Raw genomic sequence first — 21,720 nt, 5'->3', positions numbered from 1 at the left:
ACACGTGAGGATTCAGACCTCCTGTTTCCCCTCTGTCTCCTGGGGCACTTTGTTCTTGTTCGTCAGCAGTGTAAGCTTCCAGAAGCCTGGACACCAGTCCTCTCTCTGCACACTTTCCCGTGTTGCTCTTCCGTCACCGTGGTTTCCTAAGAAGAAGCAGGTTGGACTGTTTGAACATGAGATTTCAGGAAGAACAGTGTGAAGAAGTGTTTCAGAATTATCGGGAAGACTTCAGAGAAAACAGGGATGGGAGTGTGCGGCGCTTCTAGAATTAGTGGGAAGACAGCAGCAGTGCAGCCTGGAGTTCCACTTGTCTAAGAGCCACGTTACCACCAAGAGGAGACTTGTCGGTGATGAGTTTCTTCTTTAACTAGAGAACTAGGTTAGTTAACAAGCTAAGAAACACCCATATATATCTGTAAGTGTGTTTGTTAGTCATATGTCCAACTCTTGGCAACCCCATGGACTGTAGCTTGCCAGGATACTCTGTCCATGGAATTCTCTAGGAAGGAATACTGGAGTGGGTAGCCATTCCCTTCTCCAGGGGATCTTCCCAACCCATGAATCAAAACTGGGTCTCCTGCATTGCAGGCAGGTTCTTTTCCCATATGGATACGGGAAGCTCGTATCCATAAGGATATATGCTTGTTACAGAGAAAATAGGAAACTTCTGGAGTAATCTGCCTTACTTATTGGTTTACTGGGTCCCAACTTGCTCTTCCTGCTTTGTTTGAAATAAACTAAACACTGGGTGACTGGACATCATCGTTATGGATCCTCCCTTAGAGACTGGCCGGAGGGGCAGGGTCTTGTTATGACAGTCAGGACATCGTGGCTTCCTGCTATTGTGAAGGCCCATTGATCACAGTTGAGGAGGGGACAATCCCAGTCTAAAATAAGCCTGCACTAAGACAAACACTCATTCTTTCTCTCTTTCCTGCGCGGCCCTCACCCTCTTCATTGGACGAAGTGAGGCAAGAGCTTTGAAACAGATCCTACTCCACTGAGAATTGATATTAATTGGGTTCAGATAGTACCAATAGCTGAAGACAAGGAATTAGTATATTAGACTCTCTGCCAATCAGGTAACATGTATTATCTTCATGAATCCCTCTCAATACACTTGAGAAGGAAGACGTTAGGACCACCCACTCGATAGCGATGATGAGGCTGAGGCCGGGGGCGGGGGTGAAGCATGTTGCTGAGGATACTGATGACAAAGCCAGGTCCCCGTCATCAAGACGCACACACACTCCCGGCAGGTTGGCCACCCTGCTCTCCTCCGGTGGCATCACTCGTGGTCTGCTCGGCCCTGGGCAGCTGCCCCGTGGTTCTCAGCCCTGTTGCCGGCGGGCAGCCCTCTCTGGGGACCAGCTGCAAGTTTCCTGGTAGCCTGACCGCAGGCACCGTTTTCTCATCCCATTCTTCTCCGTTTTGAGCCCTTTCTCCCTGAAGCCTGGAAACCCATCAGAAGTCACCAGATCACCTGGAGTAAGTGCAGGGGCAGCTGCCCAGTCATTGGGGGCGTGGGGGGGGGGGGGTTCCACATCTGGGAGGGGAGGGAGGCTCTTATAAAAAGCAAGTAATGACCCCAAACACCCCTCCCTCCTAGGGCAGGGCCTCTGACTTAGGTCTTTACCAGACCTCAAAGCATCAAAAAGCTCTTGAAGTCCTACCCCAATGATGATGTGGAAAGCTGCTGGCCCCCACATGAGGAATCTGTGTCCACTTCCGGCAACATCTGATTTCATGGTTGTGCAGCATAGCAGGATGGCCCCGTGGGACCATCACCTCCCCCGGAGGCTGCCCATCCTGAACCCCTCTCTGTAGAACTGAACTTAGGCTTGGTTATTCAAACCCCCTCGTGGGGGACCCAGACTCAGAGGCTTCTGTCCCCAGTGTCAGCAGGCGGGTTTCCCAGGTGGGTCTGCTTGGTCACCTGTGTGCAGTGAATGCTCTAGACTGTCTTCCTGCCCTACCCGCCCCCCCATAGGCTAAAGTTAGCATCATGCATCAGTCCAGTCATTCATTATGCTTCCTATTCCCATTGTTCAGTGTGTGTATTTAAAAAAAGATGATCAAACAGTAACCTACTGAAATAGTCTCCCTGCTCCTTGATCTCAGCTGGAATCATTTGCACTCACTTAGCATGACATCGCGGCTTCCCTCCTGGCTCAGATGGTAAAGAATCTGCCTGCAGTGCAGGAGACCTGGGTTCAATCCCTGGGTTGGGAAGATACCCTGGAGAAGAGAATGGCTACCCACCCCAGTATTCTGGCCTGGAGAATTTCATGGACAGAGGAGCCTCGTGGGCTACAGTCCATGGAGTGGCAAAGAGTTAGACAGGACTGAGCGACTTTCACATTCACTTTTCTCTTCATCAGGACATTGTGAAAAGCAGGCCTAACGGTATGCTAGTCATATGACCCAGCAGTTGTGCGTCTCCCAGTTATATCTATGCCAGTGCATCTTGCAATTCTTGTTCAAATTGAACTTGGCTGCATAGTGATCTTCGTGCAATATGTTCCCAGACCAGTTATATCCTTTCTGACGGATTTTAATTTGTGCTATCCTCCTAAGCTCTGTCATGATCTCCTCTTGACCTTGTAGCTCCCCTTTCCAAAATTAGTCTATTACTCTGAGTCAGAGGGCCATTCACCCAGTTGTAGTATGTTGAATATACCACAATTGACTGAAAAGTAAAATCGTAGGCTTCCAGGCCAGAGAGCTTTGAGAGCAAGTTCTGAAGCATGAGATGGCTGACCCCATCCCAGAAACACCTAACACTGGACTGATAACTCCGAGTCACTTAAGAGATGCCCTAGTGCCCCTGCCAATCCAGGAGGAGAGAGCTTCTCCTTTAAGGGGTGGGAGGTTCTTTAAGTGGCACCTACCACCTTTATGCTCAGCATGTGCTTCTGAAGGATGTGGCCTCAGGGTTTCAAGGTGATGATGGGTGGTGCTGGCAGCTGCTAGATTGGCAGCCCTGCTGATGGGAAGAAGTCACTGAACCAGGGACCTCTTTAGTGGGGCCTTCTCCCTCCACCCCGATCTTTACAGGGAAGACGAGACTCCAGAGGTCCCCTGGGGACCCACTTCAGGATTTTGTTGGTAGAGGAAGGAGGGAGTCTCCCCTGACCCATGGGGCAACAGGCACCCAGCTGGGCTGTGTCATGCCCGGGCAACACAGCCTGTGCTCTGTCAATTCCATGATCTAGGGACCATGGAAGGGATAGTCCTGCCATGGGTGGAACTGTGGTTAAGTCATGGCGTTGTTGCCCTTCTAAGTAGGCTTTTCCTTTCTATAAGGATGGTGGGATTTTCTGTTGCCATGGAAAATGTCATGTGAACAAACAGGTCTCCTCATGTTTTTCATCATCAGCTTTTATACCTTCAGCAAATAGATTTGCCTTTCTTCCAGCAGACATGTTGTTTGCCACATGTTCAGGTTTCAGAGTTTTTCCAGACACTCTGTATCAGTGGTTTTGTCATCACCGTGTCACTGCTGATAGACCAGGGAGCTGCTCCCAAGTGTAGCGTCTGTCTTCTCTCTGACCTCTTTTCCCAGGAATTCTGCACAAAGACCCTGCTTGTCTCCCTGACCTTGCTGACACTATTTATTTGGGCTCACACACTCCACTTGGCTTCCTTATCTTTTCCCCACCCTGTTTGAATGCGTTCAGCGTGTTTTTGTGGAATGTCCCATTGTTAACGTTTTGTGAATAAATCTGGGGCTTCCCTGGTGGCTCAGACTGTAAAGGATCTGCCTGCAATGAAGGAGATCCAGGTTCAATCCCCGGGTGGGGAAGATCCCCTGGAGGAGGGCATAGCAACCTGCTCCAGTATTTTTGTGTGGAGAATCCCACAGATAGAGAAATCTGGCGGGCTGCAGTTCACGGGGTCGAAAAGGAGTCAGACATGACTGAATGACTAATAAAAAAAGAAATGTAAATTATTAGTCTCATTCTTAAAAGAGAAAAATTTGATCTCAGCTTATTTCCTCAAAGGTACCAGAAAACACATTCCTAGCTTTGCAACCATATGAAGTAACACATGTTTTAGCTGCTGCTGCACATCATACATTAAAACTATCCAACTTGATAATGTATGTGAAGGAGAAATTCAACTGAACTGTGACCACGTGGATCCACCTGTGCCTGTCAGAGCCAGGCTCAGACTAGGCACACTAGATGTTGGTGAAATAATCGATTTAGTTTTCTATGTCATGTATACTCAATAAAATAGATTATTTAAAGCTCTCCAAGTGACCCTGTGTTTTCCTTAAACTGGGATTTTGGTGTATGATGCAAATGGAAAAAAAAATGTTTAGCCCAGAATGCTTGGCCATCTTGATTAATTACACATGGCAGCTTGGATGATGTTAAGGTGATGTCACAGTTTTCAGCGGGAAGGAAACTGACCCCCTTCCTGGTGTAGGTAGCTGCAGCCTGTTTACGTGCTTGTCCTGTTTCTGTCGTCCTTTGTTAGTCTCCAATTGTGCTCGTGGCCCAAATGTGGGCAGATTGCACCTTGGGATTTCAGCCCCTCTTGGTATTTAACAAATCACGCATGTACTGGGAAACTGGAATGTCTGTTGAGCAAGTGAGCAAAAGCTAGGCAGCATGGTCTCTTCTGTGAAACCAAATGCCCCAGACATTCAGGGGTCTGAAAGGAGCCAGTCAGTGGGTGTGGAGGGTTAAGCTGGCTCACTGTCAGCTATGGAACAGGCGAGAAGGGAGATTCCCATGCTGGGCATCCACCACACACTGCGAGTGGTTTGTTTTACTCTCTTAATGAGGTTTGCAATGATTGTAGCATCTTATTAAGCTGCACTTTTGAGTCTTGCCCTTGGACTTGGCACAGAGTCTAAGACCCTGAAGCCAGTAGGTGCACCATGGTTCATGGTCAGTATCAGACTCTGGACAGGCAGCCAGAGGGTGTCACTAAGGACAGGAATGTCAGCTTCTGAGCTCTGGATGCCCTGTGCTGGCTCGGCTAGGGGTGAGGGTGGGGGTGACGCACTCGGAGGCCAGTGAGGCGGCTTCCACAGGGACCAGCCCTCATAGAACCTGAGAGGAAGGCTCTGTCAGTCCTCAAAACCTAAATGCCCCAACAAAGAACTTGACCTTCAGCTGTGGGCAGGGTTAAGACAGCTTGCACTGTGTGTGTGCAGTAAATGCAGAAGCAGTTAGGCGGTTCTGGCAAACGCTTTACCTCCAATCCATTTCAGACATTTTCTGCTTCTTCAATCCTTGACTCAGGTTTACTAAGTGGCTGCTGAAGTTATTGGGGGGCAGGGGGCGGGATGCGGGATATGAGAAGCTGCCTTCACTTTTTAAGGCAAAGAAATGAATTCCAAAATAGTAATGATAGTAATAGCTTTTTACCGTTTATTTACCATGTAGCTCCTGTAGAACAGCCCTTCTTTCTGCCTGTGTATTGTGGGTGTGGGGGTGGGGGTCCCACCTTCAGTCCATCCCCCACAGTGCCTTGTCCCCAGGCCATCACCTTCTGTGGCTACGGGGAGTGAACATCCTCCCTGCTTTCTGTACCATCCTGTCAACTGGTAAGTGGACTGTGGCATAGAAATCATTCCAAACCACAAAATGTGGTTTAATGGCACCTAAGCACATAAAAAAGTAATCCTCACTAGTAATCACAGAAATGCAAATGGAGACCAATGAGTGCAGGAACAAATGAGCCCTGATGATCAGATGCAGGCACAGTCCAGCAGGACCAGCTCTGCTCCAAGCTGCGGGCAGGAGCCTGGCCAATCTGCGGTCAGATCGCACAGCAGGGATAACATGATCCCCTGACCTGCTGATTCCTTCTCTCAGGATTGATTTTCCAGAACCTGAGACACAATTAGTAATGGCAAATAGCATTTCTCCAAAGTGTTTTAGAACTAAGGAACACAGATATCCCAAGTCTTCCTGGTAGATCAGTGGTAAAAAATCCACCTGCCAATACAGGAGGTGTGGGTTTGATCTCTCGTCCAGGAAGATTCCCAGGAGAAGGAAATGGCAACCCACACTAGTATTCCTGCCTGGGAAATCCCATGGGCAGAGAAGCCTGGTGGGCTACAGTCCTTAGGGTCACAAAAGAGTCAGACACGACTTAGGGAATGAACAACAAGACCATGGATGTCCAACAGCAGGGTGATGGTTAAGTAAAGCAGGACTCATGAGAGACTGTTCTCCCACCAAAACTGTGCCCCTGAGGAATCTGTCCTTATGCTGGAAGAAGTAGAACGTGGTGGCTGCCGGGCTCTATGGTCACCTTCATTGGGTTTGAGCTCTCCTCCCACCACTTACAAGCTGTGTGACTTGAGAGAGCCGCTGAACTTCCCTGTGCCTATTTCCTCCTACCCCAGAGGGGTGCTGGCAGAGCTTAGAGGAGTCAGGAGAGCACGTAGGGCCTGGAGGGCTGTCACCACTGTGTGAGCGCCAGCTGCTGTCTGTGACACAGTTATTGGGAAACATTCCCGTAAGGCCAGATCCTAGTAGAGTAACTCTAAGGCTGTTTGAAGCTGTAAATCACGGTGACCACCTCTGGGTAGAAGGACTGCCAGTGACTTTTGATTTCTACTCTTCCCTGTATTTTTCCAAGTTTTCAGCAATAAATTACATATTCCTTTATTTTTATTTATTTACTTATTTTTAATGGAAGGATAATTGCTTTATGTGTTGATAGGTGGCAGAAAATGACAGAATGTGTATTCTATAATGTGAAAAGCAAGCAGCACTGTTAGCTGCTTGAAACCTTTTCTGGTTTCAAGAAAAGTTGAAACCTTTCTGGATTAGCCTGTGGCCAGTTGAGCTCATGGAGCACCCCAGGCTTCCTTCCGCCCAGTGAGATTTCTGGGTTGCAGTCCTAGTCTCTGCTCCCTTGTGGTCAGTAGCTTAATATTTCTGCACAATGTGCCAGGGTTCTTCAGATTGTTTCTTTGGCTCCATTAGAAGAGTGATTCTCAACTCAGGGTGTGTGTTAGAGTCATTCGAGGAGGTCCCAGGCTCCTGGCTAGACAGATTAAATTCCCCCATCTGGGGTGGGAGGGACCTGGGTAGTAGTATTTTTTAATGGCTCACAAGGAAATCCTGATGCACAGCCAGGCGGCGGGCAGCAGCCTGGGGTCGGCTGTCCTCGGGCGCTGCCCTTCCTCGCCTGGCAGAGAGCTCTGCTCACGAGCGGAGACCCCGCTTCCTCCGTCAGTCTCAAAAGTCAGTCCAAGCCGTGTTTCCCCCATCGCCCTGAAGAAAAGATGCCCCTGACAGCTTGCTTAAAATAGATATGTTAGTCTCTCAGTCTTGTCCAACTCTGCAACCCCATAAACTGTAGCGCACCAGGCTCTACTGTCGTTGGGATTCTCCAGGCAAGAACACTGGAGTGGGTTGGCATTTCCTCCTCCAGGGGACCTTCCCAACCCAGGTATCGAACCCTGGTCTCCCGCGTGGCAGGCAGATTCTTTCCCATCTGAGCCGCCAGGGAAACACCCGAACCCTAGCCCAGACCTACTGAATTGGAACTTTAGGGGCAGGGACTTGGTAATGTGTATATTTAATGAGCCTCCTGGGTGGCTCCCCACCATCACAGAGGTGTGGGAACTCTGCTCTGCTAGAGCCGAGGGGCCGTCCCAATCACATGCTGGGAAGAGCTGGGGGCCCACCTGGCTCTCCACCTGCCCCTGAGACTCTGACAGGTCGGAGCTGGGGTGCTGCCTGGGCGTCGGGAGTGGCAGGGTCCCCGGATTGCTGTGCAGTCGTTGATGCCCGCTGGCCGCGATGGTCCTCAGGGGTCGCTGGGATCAGCAGTAGCCACAGCACCCGGGACCTGTTAGGAGTGCCCATTACAGAGTCCCCTCAGGCCTCAGAGTCAGCATCAGGGGTGGGATTCCTGCACCTGCTGGAAGCACGTGCCCGGACTTGCTCCCAGAAAGCAAGGTCTTCCAGTCTGAGCTGGGTGTGGACCCCAGAGGCCCAGGATCACACTTGCAAAGCCCTGCTCTGGGCTCACCCATGTCTCTTGGGCATTTCAGGTGCACTCAGGTACAAATCTAGTCCTAATGATCTTGTGGGCAGCGTGTTGCTGCCACTCTTAAGTCTGCGATGGCAAAACATGTGGCTGCCTTCCAGCTGTAACTCCTGCACCATGGTTTCTTTCAAGTGAATGAGTACTGTGGTTGGAAATGTGTCTTTCAAAGGTTCTGACCTAAGTTTGACTCGGAACATGGTTGCATAGGCAGAGAGGTGTGCGTTGCTCCCGTGGGCTTCCTCCAGGTGTAACCTGTGGCCCTCTGTCTCGCAGGTTCTACCATCAGCCGGTGCTCGCGTGGTCCTCGCAGCCCCTGACCGGCCGCAGCCACGCCTACTGGAGGAGAAGAGAGCAGGAGGCCCGGGAGGACCCAGGGGGCCGAGGCCCGGCCCCCAGCCTGCCCGCGCACCCGAGGGAGGGTCCCTGGGAAGTTGGAGGAAGGTCTGAGCACGTGATGAAGAAGGCTGTTTGGGAAGACGAGCTGGGAATGGCGGGTGCCGCCAGATGGCAGGATGTCAGCGTTGGAAGCTGGAACCAGCCCCCGAGACTTGGGAGGCAGATGTCAGACGGTGTTGGAGAGAAGTTGTTTCAGGACCTGTACCCGTTCATGCTTGGGGAGCACGGGCTGACCTCCCAGAGCAAAGGGAAGTCCCAATCACTGCCTCGAGTCCTTTCCCCCGAGAGCCTGAGTTGTGTGGAGGTCCCTATCCCTTTGAGCGATGGCCATTTACCAGGTGTCCCTAAAGTGCCACTTCAGCCTCCAAATTGTGCTTCCAATTTGGAATCCACCAGGAACCCCGAGAAGGCTGGCACCTCGGCCCCCTTGCCCCGGCCCAGGTTTGGGAGACCCCTCAAGCCCCCGTCTTACGGCTCCCAGCCACACTCCAGGGCCGGAGCAGAAAATGGCAGCTACGCAGACAGCCGGCAGCCGGACCCGGGTGCTGCCCACTTGGCCAGGACGAACAGTGCCAGACAGGACCTCTATGGGCCTGACCCCGGCCTGGAGCCCCCCGTGTATGTGCCCCCACCCTCGTACAAGTCGCCGCCGCAGCCCGCAGCACACCCCTGCCTGGAGGAGGCGGTACCCAGGCCTGATGGCGGAGGCCGCCGTGTACCACAGCATCTGATGGAGAAGCCCGCTGCCGGCGGTCAGCCTCTTTCTGGCTCCCGGGGAGCTGGGAGTGAGTGGGGGGCCAGCCCATGCTCTCCTGTAGGTGTCCCCCCACAGCCCCACCCCACCACGGCTTACGACGGCTCCATCCTGATAATTCCCTTCAACGACCCACGGATACGACACATTAAACTAGCCCGACCCCATGGATTCTGGGAAGATGTGAAGCTGGATGGTGCGGTCCCTGCCCCTGACCCAAGAAGCCTGCAGCAGGAGGGGGCCGTGTGGGGCACATCAGGGAGGGAGAGGGGTCCTGCCCCTGCTGATCCCAGCCCCCCATGGCTATGGGGCCAGCCCCCCAGGGATAGAGAAGACGGCAGTTCTCCTGACCGAAGAGACCCCTGCATTGTCACACAAAGAAAGCGGCCCGATGTGAGCGGCAGCCCACGCGAATATCCAGAAAGCCTCATGTCCTCCCCGAGCCCCCAGGGCGAGAGTTCCTGTGAGATGCAGACCCAACTCAGAAAGTTCGAGACAGGGCTGCAGCCCAAGAGAAGCTCAAAGAAAAAAACGAGCGAGACGATCTTTTGTTTGGTTTCCATCCCGGTGAAATCGGAGTCCCAGCCGCCAGGTACGGACACGAACAACAATGACCTGAAGCGGAGCGCGGCGTTGCAGGAGCAGAGCGGGCTCAGTTTGTCTTCCACCGACCTGGAGCTCCAGGCACTCACTGGCAGCATGGCCCCGAGGACAGAGCTGCCAAGACCAGACCCGGGGGGCCCGGGAGGGGGCCGGCAAGCAGACGGCCTCAGATCCCCCAACCCCGCAAAGCACCGCGCGCTCGCATGGCCTGGCCCATGGCCTGGGCACCACTTCCGAGACCAGCAAACACAAACCAGCTTCGCTCAAGAACCTCAGAGCCTGCAGCCCCTCCCAGGCGAGAGGCCAGGGGGCTCCCCCGACCCCGTGCTGCCTCCAAGGTGTTTGGACCCTGCACCCTTTGAGGTTCAGATGCACATGGCGTTGGCGTCCAGTGACCCGAACCAGAGGCCCGGGGCTCATTCCCCGAAAAGTCAAGGGTCCCTCAGCCCTTCCAGCAACAGCGCCTTCTCCGGGTCCTCCTGGTCCAGGAACCAGGTTCCCGCACCGAGGGCCAGCCTGGGTCAGCAGGGCTCGGATGGCCGTGGCCGCCGAGCCAGCCCCGTGTCCAGGGGTGAGGTGATCAAGGGGGAGACCACGGGCCCCTGCAACAGTCGACAGCTGTTCGGGCAGTTCCTCCTGAAGCCCGTGAGCCGCCGGCCCTGGGACTTGATCAGCCAGTTAGAAAGTTTCAACAAGGAGCTTCAGGAGGAGGAAGGAAGCAGTAACAGCAGCAGTGATGGCAGCGGCAGTGAGGACAGTGACACAGAGCTGCCCTGGCGGAGCTGTGCCCGCCCGGCACCCCAGCGTCCGGGCCTCCTGAAGGGCCTGGTGCCCGAGGACCCCAGGACCAGGCCGGGCAGAGTCAAGAGCAAGTCCGAGAGCTGGAGCGAGGAGGGGAGGCCTCGGTCCCCCAGGCCCTGGCAGGCAGAAGGCAGAGGCTCCGTGTGGCTGTCCCCCGCTGGGAGCTGGATTGCTGAAGACGGGGACCGAGAGTTTGAGGACAGGGTGGCCCAGCTGGCAGTCAGCCCAAGGCCTGTGAAACGAGCAATATCTTCTGGGTTGAATGATGCAAAACCCGAGCCCCGACCCGATCCAGCGGAACGGAGGGAGCCCCCGCCCAGCCAGGAGCTCCCTGGCAGTCTCGGAGCTGTGGAGCTGAGTGCAGCCGCCCCTCCGAGGGCGGGTGATGGGGAGCAAGGGAGCACAAGGGCGCCCCTCTCTCTTGCCGGCAAATCCCGAGGCCTGTCTGCACCAGACTTGAGGTCTGTGGGGCTGACGCTGGTGCAGGAGCAGAGTACCAGCCAGCTAGCAGGGTCTCCGGGTGATGCCAATGCCATAGAAATCCCCCCAAATGAGTCCCTTGAAGCCAGGGCCGCCAGGATCCTGGGCATCGAGGTGGCTGTGGAGTCCCTGCTGCCAGGCGCCCAGAGGGCAGGGCAGAGCCGGCACCCCGAGCCCGACGGAAGTGCCCTCAGGCCTGAGTCCCCCAGACAGGAGGCAGCAGCCAGCTTGGCCCAGCCCAGTGAGTCCACTGCACCCGCCGACGCCTTCTATGGCAGGAGGAAGTGCGGCTGGACCAAGAGCCCTCTGTTTGTAGGCGAGAGGGACAGCAACCGGCAGGCTCCCCGGGCCTCTGCGCCCGCGGATGTGGACGGGGCCGTCCCCAGCAAGGCTCCTGAACCTCCGCCCAGCCCCCCGGAGTCCCAGCCTTTCCTTCCCAAGGACGTGGAGACAAAGCCACCCTTCAGGTCCACCTTGTTCCACTTTATAGAAAGGACCCCAGACTTGGCATTCTCGGAAAAGAAGCTCCGAAACACTTCCAGAGTGATCGAAAGTTTACAGGAGAAGCTGGTCTCCCCACCCAGGAGGGCAGACCCCGACCGCCTGATGAGGATGAAGGAGGTGAGCTCTGTGTCTCGGATGAGGCTCCTGACGTCCCGGGGCGTGGACTCCACGGAGGAGCCCAAGGCCGAGAGGGACCCCGGGGCGTGGCCAGGAGGCCTAGTGGCTCCCAGCGCCGGGCACAAGCTCTCCGACCCCCAAGGTTCTCTGTCGCTGGAAGCAGACAGGCATCCAGCAGTGCGAAGGGAGGAGAATGGCGGCCGGGACTTCTGGTGCCCAGGTGAGGAGTCAGGCAGAGGGGCGGGTGTTCAGGTTGCGTTTGATGTCCTGAGAGCATCAAAATACCTAGTGGGTGGGTGATGAAACCTGCAGATTCAGAAAAGATCAGATCGACCTTGTGAATTATGGTGCCCAAAGAGTCTTCATTCTACCTAAGAATTATCCAGAAGCTTCTCTTAATAGTAAGACCTTGCAGTGTATTTTCAATGATCTGTGTTCATAGATAGTATATATGTAAGTGACTAGATAAAAGTACCTATATAAACACCCTTGGGGCCCCTGACTCTGAAGAGGTACATCAGTAAGCTATGCCAGCCAGGGTGTAGGCACCTTGATCGGTCTCCTAGGAGACTAGGGCGTTTGTATTCTGTTCTCTCCCCAGAAATAGACATTATCCCAGATAACTCTCGGACTTCCCAGGTGGTTCTAGTGATAAAGAACCCGCCTGCAAATGCAGGAGACATGAGAGGTGTGAGCTTGATCCCTGAGTCGGGAAGATCCTCTGGAGGAGGACATGGTAACCCACACCAGTATTCTTGCCTGGAGAATCCCATGGACAGAGGAGCCTGGAGGTTCCAGTCCATGGGGTTGCAAAGAGTCGGACATGACTGAAGCGAATGAAGCAAGAAGCGAATAACCTGCATTGCTTGGTTAGCCTAATGAGAAAAGACATACCCGAGTGATTCAATAAACTTCTTGCCCTGGGATTCTTACCGAATCCTTTGTCCTCCATTGTTATCTCTTTTCGCCACCACACCATTCACAAAAGACTTGAGAGGTTTAGATAGGATTAGCAGTTTGCACTTTCTCAGCACCAGCCCACACACCCCTTGAAGCTCACAGGCCCACCCTGTTTCTTCCAGCCCCTCAGCACTGATCACTGGGCCCAGGGGAGCAGGTTCTGGCAACAGCCTCCTGCAGAGCCAAAGCCACGCATATTCTCATCTTCGTGGGTCTCTCCAGTCTTCTTCATTGTATAGACCACGGGGCAGGTTCTCTCAGCAGGGACATGGTGCCCCCAGACACCAGTTCACTGTCTCAGCTCTGACGAGAGCCCTGGGAATTTCTGGTCCAGGCCTGGAGGTTATCAATGATATTACCAGTCATATTCCCTAGACATGGTTCAAGGAGGGGAGGCATCCACCTTGAGCTACCGACTGGAAGGGGCCTTTCTGCCGGGAGGGGAAGGGTGCCCTGTCCTCAGTGGTCTGGCGCCGCCCCCACCCCAGCCGGTCCTGGCAGCCAGGCCCTTCCATCTGCCTAGCTGCCCCAACCGGGTGGTTCTCCCCACGCCTGCCAATCTTCTTCCTGTTTTGAAATCAGAGGTTTAAAAGGAGATGGAAAAGATCACTTATTTCAGCTGGAAGAATCCCAAAATTTTTGTTCAATTAAAAAAAAAATCTCCTTCACATTTTTTCAGTTTTCCCCCAAATGCAGAGAGATCCTCCCACCCTCTCACAGAATCCAGGATCGAAAGAAGCCGTCTGTCAGGGCCCTCCTGGGTCATCTGAGTGACCACGTTGGTCTTTGCCGCGGGAGAGAAGAGCAGGGGTGTGGAGCCTCGGCTGTTACGTGGAAAGAGCTCCACGGTGCATCTGTGAGCCGTAGGGCTTTGTGAGGCTGCAGCAGGAGACCTCCCCTGACCCCCACCAAAAATAGACCCCTGGCTTCTAAGTGCTGATTTGAAAGCCGTCATAGGCTTTTTCTTTTAATTGAAGGGTAATTACTTTACAGAATTGTATTGTTTTCTGTCAGACTATCAACCATAGATGTACGTGTGTCCCCTATGTCATAGGCTTTTAAAGTGAGTCTCTTATCTGTAAAGTAAATCAGACTCACAGTGTTAGTCCTCCCAAGAATTACGAGAATTTTAAAGGAAGATGCATCTGGTTATAAGAAAAACAGCAGTGTGTAAAGATTTCTCTGCCTCCATTCATGGCCATGTATTTTGGGGAATGTGTCATAAAATTTCTAGTCCATCCAGCTCTCCCTCAATTCTCAGCCTTAGCATCCGGCATGTGAATGGGGTCAGATGGGTATCTGAAATCCCCCAGAGAATGTCAGTTTTCATTTTAACCAGCCATTCAGACACCCTCACCTGTGACTTTATTTTGTAACCGTAGTTTCCAGCCATTAGAAATTTTAATTACTTTTTTGCCACTCCGTTCGGTGCATTTGCTATTTAATACACAATAAGATGGCCAGAAATCTCAAGGCAGAGAGCTCGTGGTGGTGACGGCTTCCTAAAGTGGCCACATCGCGAGACCCATGAGGGCGACTCCCCAGGTGTGCACCCACTCAGGTACCCCCCTTCAGCCTTCCAGCTGCTGGTCACCAGGCCGCAGTGTGCAAAGCCAGTCTTTCTGAGAAGCCTTCATCGAGGGAGTGAAGCCTTGTTGCTCACCAGCCTTTGGACTCTTTCCTTTTGATGTATTTTTCTCATTTTAAACACAAAAGTCATCATCTCCATCCTCGCCCGACCCCTGCCTCTGTCACCTCAGGGTGTGGGACCCACTTCACTGCCCCAGGCTCACAGCCCACTTAAATTCAAATCTTGTTCTGGAATTTTCAAACAATATCATACCTCATATATCTGTAAACCGCCCACCCCCCCGCCACCACATACACACATACGTCCAGAACTTTATTGTCTGTGTTATGTATCCATCATATCATAAAGATTTGCCTTCAGCTTAAAGACAGTCATTTCAGCTAACATTGTTTTAGTGTTTTTTGGTCAGGGGAGCTCTGGCTAAGAAATCAGCAGCTCAAAACTAATTCAGGTCACAGCACTCCCATCTCCGCTGGGTGGATTATGTCAGAAGCCTAATCCGGGCGCATCAGTGTCTGAGCCTGCTGGTCTGGCCCCACCCACCTCTGATGGCCGCTTTCCTGGTGCGCGCTCAGGAGGAGAGTGGGGACAGCCTGTCCTCTCCGGGCCTGGGGTGGGGATAGCCGGGGCAAGCTTGAGGGGAGCCACATGACGCCATGAGAAGGCTGAGCGTCAGCACATCCTCACAGGCAGCAGCCTTCGAGGGCGTTCACACACGAACCACCAGGGTGGGCCTCAGTGATCCGTCTTCCCCCGACACGGCGCCCGCAGGAAGCAGGAGGGGCATGACTTCCCTCTTCTCTGGCGCCTCAGCTGGCCAGTGTGGTGGCCTCTGGTCACACGTGGCTCCTGAGCGCTTGAAACATGGCATGTCCCAATTGAGATGGGCTGTAAATGTGTGATACGCATGCCAGGGTTCAAAGATGTAACCGAAAAAAATCTAAAATGCCCCAATAATTTTTATTGATTGCCTGTTAAAATGATAACATTTTGGATATATTTGGTGACATAAAATGCACCATCGAAACTATTTCCACCTGCTTCTTTTGTTTGCCCTAACATGGCTACTGAAAACTTTAACATACTGCGGCTCACATTGTATTCTTATTGAACCTCGACCCTCCACGGTCTAAGGAGTCCTTGGTCGTACTAATTTCTCTCTGTGGTTCTCTGTCTCTGGGCCCTCAACTTCAGCAGTGGGGGTCAGGCTGCAGGCATGTCCTGTAGGGCGGTCTCCACGCACATGCCCTCAGGTGGGCCGCTGAGGGCCGGGCTCCGTGTCCCTGGAGGCTCAGCCTCTCGAGGCCTCTTCCCGCCGCCAGCGTGCCCTTCCATCCCTTCGTGACCACCCGCCTCCATCTCATCTTCGCTCATGGGGGTCCCCCAGAATCAGCACTGAGTGAGGCCAACTGGGCGCAGAGAGCTGCTCAGCCGCTAAGGCCCGCGTTGTCACGGTGGGTGTTGAGTGTAGACTCGCAGAAGGCAGCTTGTTCATGGGATCTCTGCCTGCTTTCAACGAGATGGGCACTTGGTGCCGTAAGAGGTTGAGGAGCAGCAGATCCCTTCCTAAAAGCGGAGCCTGTCCCAAGTGCGACACACATTGTCTTAGTTATTGCAACTGTGGTGTCTCATCGTAAATACATCCCAAGGAGTCAAGAACGTATGTGATGTGTTAGTCATTCAGTCATGTCTGACTCTTTGCCACCCCATGGATGGTAACCCTCCAGGCCCCTCTGTCCAGGGGATTCTCCAGGCAAGAATACTGGAGTGGGTTGCCGTTTCCTCTGTTGCCAAGGTGTGCAGAGGACACAGCAAGGTATCTTGCTGCCAGAGAAGTGGGACTCTGCGTGGCCTTCAGAATGTACTGTCACCCAGATGGATTGAGGAAGAGATGGCTCTGTGATAGTTTTAATACATGTTGAATTGTACCATCCTTCCAGACTTCTTATGTATTTGCTCTTAAGAACTTAGGAGCTCTTTGAGCTGCCATGGGAGGAGATTCTGACCATGGGAGGTACACATGTGAGCCTCAGGTTTGCCTGGACCCCAGAGATCTGTGATGCCCTAGGGGCCCAGCCACAGCCCAAGTGATAATCTAGGACCATTGTTCTATTGTATGGTGTCCCTTTTTGGAACCGGGGCCACTTGGGCCCCGTTGTGTAGCTGTAGAGTGGAACAGCATGGCAACTCAGACAGACACACACTCCAGTGTGGAAGGCTGACGGGCGAGCCTGCAGCCTGGTGCTCGCGTGCTGGCTGTGGGGTCAGAGACCAGAGGCCTGCCATTACCAGGCCCAGTTCTCAGGGTTTCAGGCCCCCTGGGACATCACTGGTCACAAGGACACGCGTCCCACAGCAAGCTTTCCTTAGAGCTGTAACATTCATGCACACAATATCCTGCTTAGCATCAGCTGAGCGCGTCACTGCTGCTTTACGAGAGTTGCAGTTAAAGTGAATTATGTTCCCTGTGAACAACAGGAAGAGACGGTCAAAATACTAAGCTGCCCCCATTTCCCATCTGTGATTAGGCATGGGTCATACCCGTTCCTTCAAAACAACCTTTAGATGGTAGCCGTTTACTCCTTGGTGAAAAATAAGGTCAGTGAGATGTCTGAAAATGAACATCTCGACACCTGTGGGCCTGGCTCCCTACACATTTATTTCTGGCCTGAGGATTAAATAGACAGCAGACCAGTGGAATATACTACTCATTTTCTTTTGTTTTCTTTTTTTGCAGATTCCTATGACCCAAGCAGGGTGGAGAGGGTGTGATGGCACCCCGCTGAGTGTGGGGCCGCATCTTTTGCTGACGGGTGACCCCCGAGCTGGCCGCAGCCCCGCCACCTGGGAGGAACCTCACCGGGCCATCCTTCCCCATGGCCAGAACACACATCGACCCCACAGAGTCACTCTGTGGAAATAAAGCAGTAGTCTGTTGAAAGCATCCGTTTTTATAGCACGAAGGGTTAATACCTATATTTAGAAAAGAGTCACAAGGACCCTCCTTAATGATGGATTTAGCCAAGTTGATAGAGCATTTGGTGTTAATCTGGCTCTATGTGAAAACTCAAATGTGGGTGGTTTACTGTATGATTTTAAAAGGACCAAGAATGTCATAAATCTCCCTTCATATCTCTGGGGCCTGCTGTCCACACTCACTTTAGGGAGTTTGGGGGACGTAGGCCTTTGCTAGTGTTTCAGCACTTTGAGTTTCCGGGAAATGTGAACAGATATGTATGATCCATTTCTCATAAATTTGGCCTTCTGCTGCTGAAGTCACTTTACCTGTTAAGTAACTTTCCATCAGCAAATGAAAGCGGTAGCTTGTAAGTTTCCAAAAGATGAAACCTTTTACTATGATGAATAAGAGTATTATTTATCGGCAATGAGATGCTCCGATCTTTTGCAAACATGCCATCGTCTGCTTTGCACTCAGTATTATCTATTTTTATTTCCTGTATGGATGTCTAGAAATTCTTTATATGAGAAATAATTGCTGGTAAAATAGACCATTTTAACAAAGTAACTATATTTCTTTTTACCAAAAAATGCTATTTTTCTATGATGTAAACAATTGTTAGGTGGCAGATTTTTAAGGTAGTTTATTGTATTTAAGAGTCTGTATCCCTTTGTGTGAGAGGAACCCAGAGAGGGTTCGCATTTGCTTTAAAGCATAAACCCCTCACCCATTCACAACTCCTGCTACTCTTAGTTTATCTTAGAAAGAGATGTCACTAGAGACATTCTTCAGGGTTAATAAAATTAACTTTTCACAAAGAATTTTTTTTTTTCACAAATGCAGCTATAAGGTTATATTTGAAAATAACCCTCCTAAAACCAGCCAACATCCTTAACAACAAATTTTTGCTGCCATATTCACTAGAATTACCAAAAAATACCCCATAGTTTCATCTTTGTTCATATGCGGGGATGTGCCCTGAGACCAGATCCCGCCTCCCCTCACCCCCATCGTCCCTTTAGAGAAATGTGTATTTTTATCTAGAATGATCTTTAATTAGCATCTGCATATTTTCCAAAAGTGCTAGAGACATTATATGTACGCCATTACAGAAGTATTATGAGGCCTATGTATTCTGCTGTTTACTATTGCATTAATCTGCACAAAGTTTATGCATTTCTTTTATGCATCTGTCACTTCTTTCTAAGTCAGACTTTCTCATGAGCTAACATTTCCTCAATGGTTTCTGTCTCCTCCCTCCCTTCCTCCTTTTTGTCTTTTTTTCTTCCTTTTTTTCCTTCTCTTTCTTTTTCAGAAACCACCTTATCAATTTTTAAGCATTTTGAATTCCTAAAATGTGAACTGTTGAGTGGTCTGCCATTTGGCCCTAAAACAACTCTGGGCTCTCATGGCCTGTTTTTATCTGTACCATATGATTTTATTTCATCAGAACTTCATGTATTTGGACAGTAATAAACAACACAGAATCTAAGCAGTTCTGAGAAGTCTTTTCAAATCCACTTCTCCGCAGCCTTGCTTCTTCCCTGTTTCTCATGGTCACTCCTTTCCAGATTTTGCTTCATGTGAAATTAGAGGCTTTTCTGCTTCTCACAACCCGTGGGGATGACGGGCCAGGTCTCTGCTGGGAAAATCACTGGAGTCACCTGGTACCACTGGGAGCAGCCGCCTGGGGGTCCTTGTGGGAGGGTGTGCGTCCCTCTTAGGTGAGAGAGGGTGTATGTATATACACATATGCACACACACACATGCATCATGTAAGCATGCATACAGACACATGCATGTGTTGTGTATGTGCACACATATGGACACACACATATATATGTGTGTGTGTCATGTATGTACATACATATTACCGTTCTGACTTTCCCCTTACAGTCTTCGATTTCATCTAAAACATCTTTTAATCAAAAGAGTTCAATCAGAGCTTATTCCTCCAGAGAAAGTGGAGGATCCTAAAGGGAAGAGATCATCACAGACAAACCAGAATATGACACACTTTGTTTTCTTCTAAATCCTTGTATCACGTCACTCTGAAACTATTCTAAAAATTAAGGCGAAATTATCAGTATTTATCCCTTTAACCTTAATTTCTAGATTCTTGCCTGTACATAAGATTTTGGGAGGAGAGGTAACTGAAAATGTGACTTTTAAACTTGCAATTTCTGAGGTAAATAACTGTTTCTAATGCTACAAAATAGCTTTCCCAGAGGTTTTGAACTTTTGCTAATTCTTCTTTTATGATTTCTGTTTCTCACACATGCACAGCTCTCTCATCATTTGTGGCTGGAAAGGAAGTATTCATATTTTGTGTTATTCTTTCTCTCATTCATATGATTTACTGTTGGTGTTTAATAATTGGGGGCTTATAAGATTAAAAGTTCTAATTTTGACTATTTGGACTTAAAAAATGTGAGGAATCACATTTGAAATGTATTTGTATCTCTTGATTTGCAAAAGAAGGGGGAAAATATTGGTAATATACCTCTAATTACCTTTCTTTGAAGAAAGTTCCTGGACCATTAAAAACCAAACATCTTTATTATTGTTTTGAACCTTCTGTTTCTGCAAACTACAGAAAACTCCCTCTGAAGGATGCACCGTCCCTGACTGCATCTTTAGAATCTTTTCCCATGTTTGTACCTAACTATTTGGGTCCCTTTTTTCTTATTTAACATCCCTTAAAAATATATGTACTGTGAGATCCTGATTTCCTTCTGAGAGTTGTAGGTTGAGGTTTGATTCCTGTGGAAATCCTAAATAGATCCTTTTCTGTTTCACCTGACAGTTTGTGAAGGGCTGTCTGTTGTTCACAGAAGTCCAAGTGTCTAAACCCAAATGACCCTGTTAAGCTTAAACTCAAATGACTGCTTTCTACAACAGCAAAATGACTTTCTCTGATAGCACCTTGGTTGCCAGTTTCTGGGGGAAAGAATTTGATCTTCAGTTGATACAACTACTTCCCAGCTCTGAGCAGAAAGGGCTGATGGAAGATAAGGTGAACCCACCATCTCATCCGTGACCTTCCAAGATTATACTTGTGTGTCTTTTGTTTTGTTTAAAATGACTGAATGATACACAGTTAAATGTCAGGTTAGCATCTTCTGGAAATGGGCCAGCACTGCAGAATCCCTTTAAATATCTGGGCTCAGAGACCTGGACGCAGTGTCATCACTCTTTGGATGGTCATTGTTCTGCCAGGTCCACTTGAGTGCAGAGATGGAGTGAAGGATGCGAGTGTGTTTCTTAAGCCGAAGCTATTGCAGGCCTGGGGACTTCTGCATTTTCTTTCTGTTTTGTTTTGAACTCCTGATTCTGCACATCTGTTTGTGGGAGGAGGGTTGCTACTCAGGACAGGATATAAGAGATGGATTCCAAGTGACCTTTAGGAGTCTGCCTGGTGGGAGGTCCTTTTCCAGGAGTGTGGGTTTGTCCTCTCTGGGACCTGTCAAGCCAAGAAGGAGAAGATGATAAAATAACATGAAAGATAGAATGGTCCCCAGCCTGCACATCTTTGGTTTTTTTTTTTAAATAAGGTGGGGAGGAGTGGTAAAGACTGTAAGTAATTCAGCCTCTGGGGAACGTTGATGGGGTCTAACAGCCCCCCAGAACAGTCTCAGGTTCATGGGCAGCGGGGGGAGGGGCAGGGCGCCTGCAGAGTTGTGTGTGTGTGCTCAGTCCTGTCCAACTCTTTGCGACCCCATGGACTATAGCCCACCAGGCCCCTCTGTCCATGGGATTTCCCAGGCAAGAATACTGGAGTGGGTTGCCATTTCCTCCTCCAGGGGATCTTCCTGACCCAGGGATTGAACCCGTGTCTCTATGTCTCCTGCATCGGCAGGCAGATTCTTTATCTGCACCACCTGGTTGTTTCTGAGTTGGGGGGGAAAAAAAAGGGTCCTTTTTACCTCTTTCCCATCAGCTTTTGCAGACTTGCCCTCATCCTTTCCTGGCTCCATGTGTGTGGAACTCAAAGCTCAAGAGTTCCAGGGCCCTCTCCCTAGTCTGAAATTTCAGATCACGTCAAGATGCAGGCGTTAAAATGAAGAGCTATTCCCCGCCAGTTGGTAATTCAATGCACGTATTAGAATATAACTGGAAAAGAAGTCCCTTGACCAGATTAATGCTGTAAGATGAAGCGCTCAGGCCAGGAATTGGCTTTAAGCTCTGCCTAAACTCTCTGTGACCATGGCCATGTCTGCTACCCACTTGGAAACATTCCATAAGTGGGAAAAGGGATTGAACTAAATTAGCCGGTTTCTTCCAACTCTAAGATGAAATAACTATTGTTTGGTGAAACTGAAAGTCCATAGGGTCTTTCGCCCTGACAGAACAGTCCAAGAGTAAAATAATTTGAAAACTGTGGCTGTACATGACGGAGGACCGGGCCATTCCCGGGGTAGGGAATCTTGCCATGACTTAATCTTTCACCAGGGTGGTCTACCTCCCCCTTCCCCCTTCCAATAACTTATCTTGCTTTTGTTCCTCCCACCCCCCCCCCCCCGC

General features: G+C 50.7%; 1 protein-coding gene across 5 annotated transcripts in view; it reads left to right on the top strand.

Annotated features, from left to right (window-relative positions):
- JCAD (junctional cadherin 5 associated) overlaps positions 1-18,688 on the top strand; it is a 78,267-nt gene extending 59,579 nt beyond the window's left edge. For 4 of the 5 annotated variants that reach the window (XM_070472164.1, XM_070472162.1, XM_070472163.1 and 1 more), the window contains 2 exons: positions 8,305-11,906; positions 12,288-12,623. In XM_070472164.1, coding sequence (XP_070328265.1) covers positions 8,305-11,906; positions 12,288-12,517 — 3,832 coding nt within the window. In that variant the 3' untranslated portion in view covers positions 12,518-12,623. Of the gene's footprint in view, positions 1-8,304; positions 11,907-12,287; positions 12,624-16,974 lie in introns of those variants that run through there. The other variant, XM_020909644.2, reaches the window with a different exon arrangement.
- The last annotated feature ends 3,032 nt before the right edge of the window (positions 18,689-21,720 follow it).

The sequence above is a fragment of the Odocoileus virginianus genome, chromosome 9 (genome assembly GCF_023699985.2).
Source record: "Odocoileus virginianus isolate 20LAN1187 ecotype Illinois chromosome 9, Ovbor_1.2, whole genome shotgun sequence".
Classification (NCBI taxonomy): domain Eukaryota; kingdom Metazoa; phylum Chordata; class Mammalia; order Artiodactyla; family Cervidae; genus Odocoileus; species Odocoileus virginianus.
This window is presented reverse-complemented; position numbering and strand designations above follow the sequence as displayed.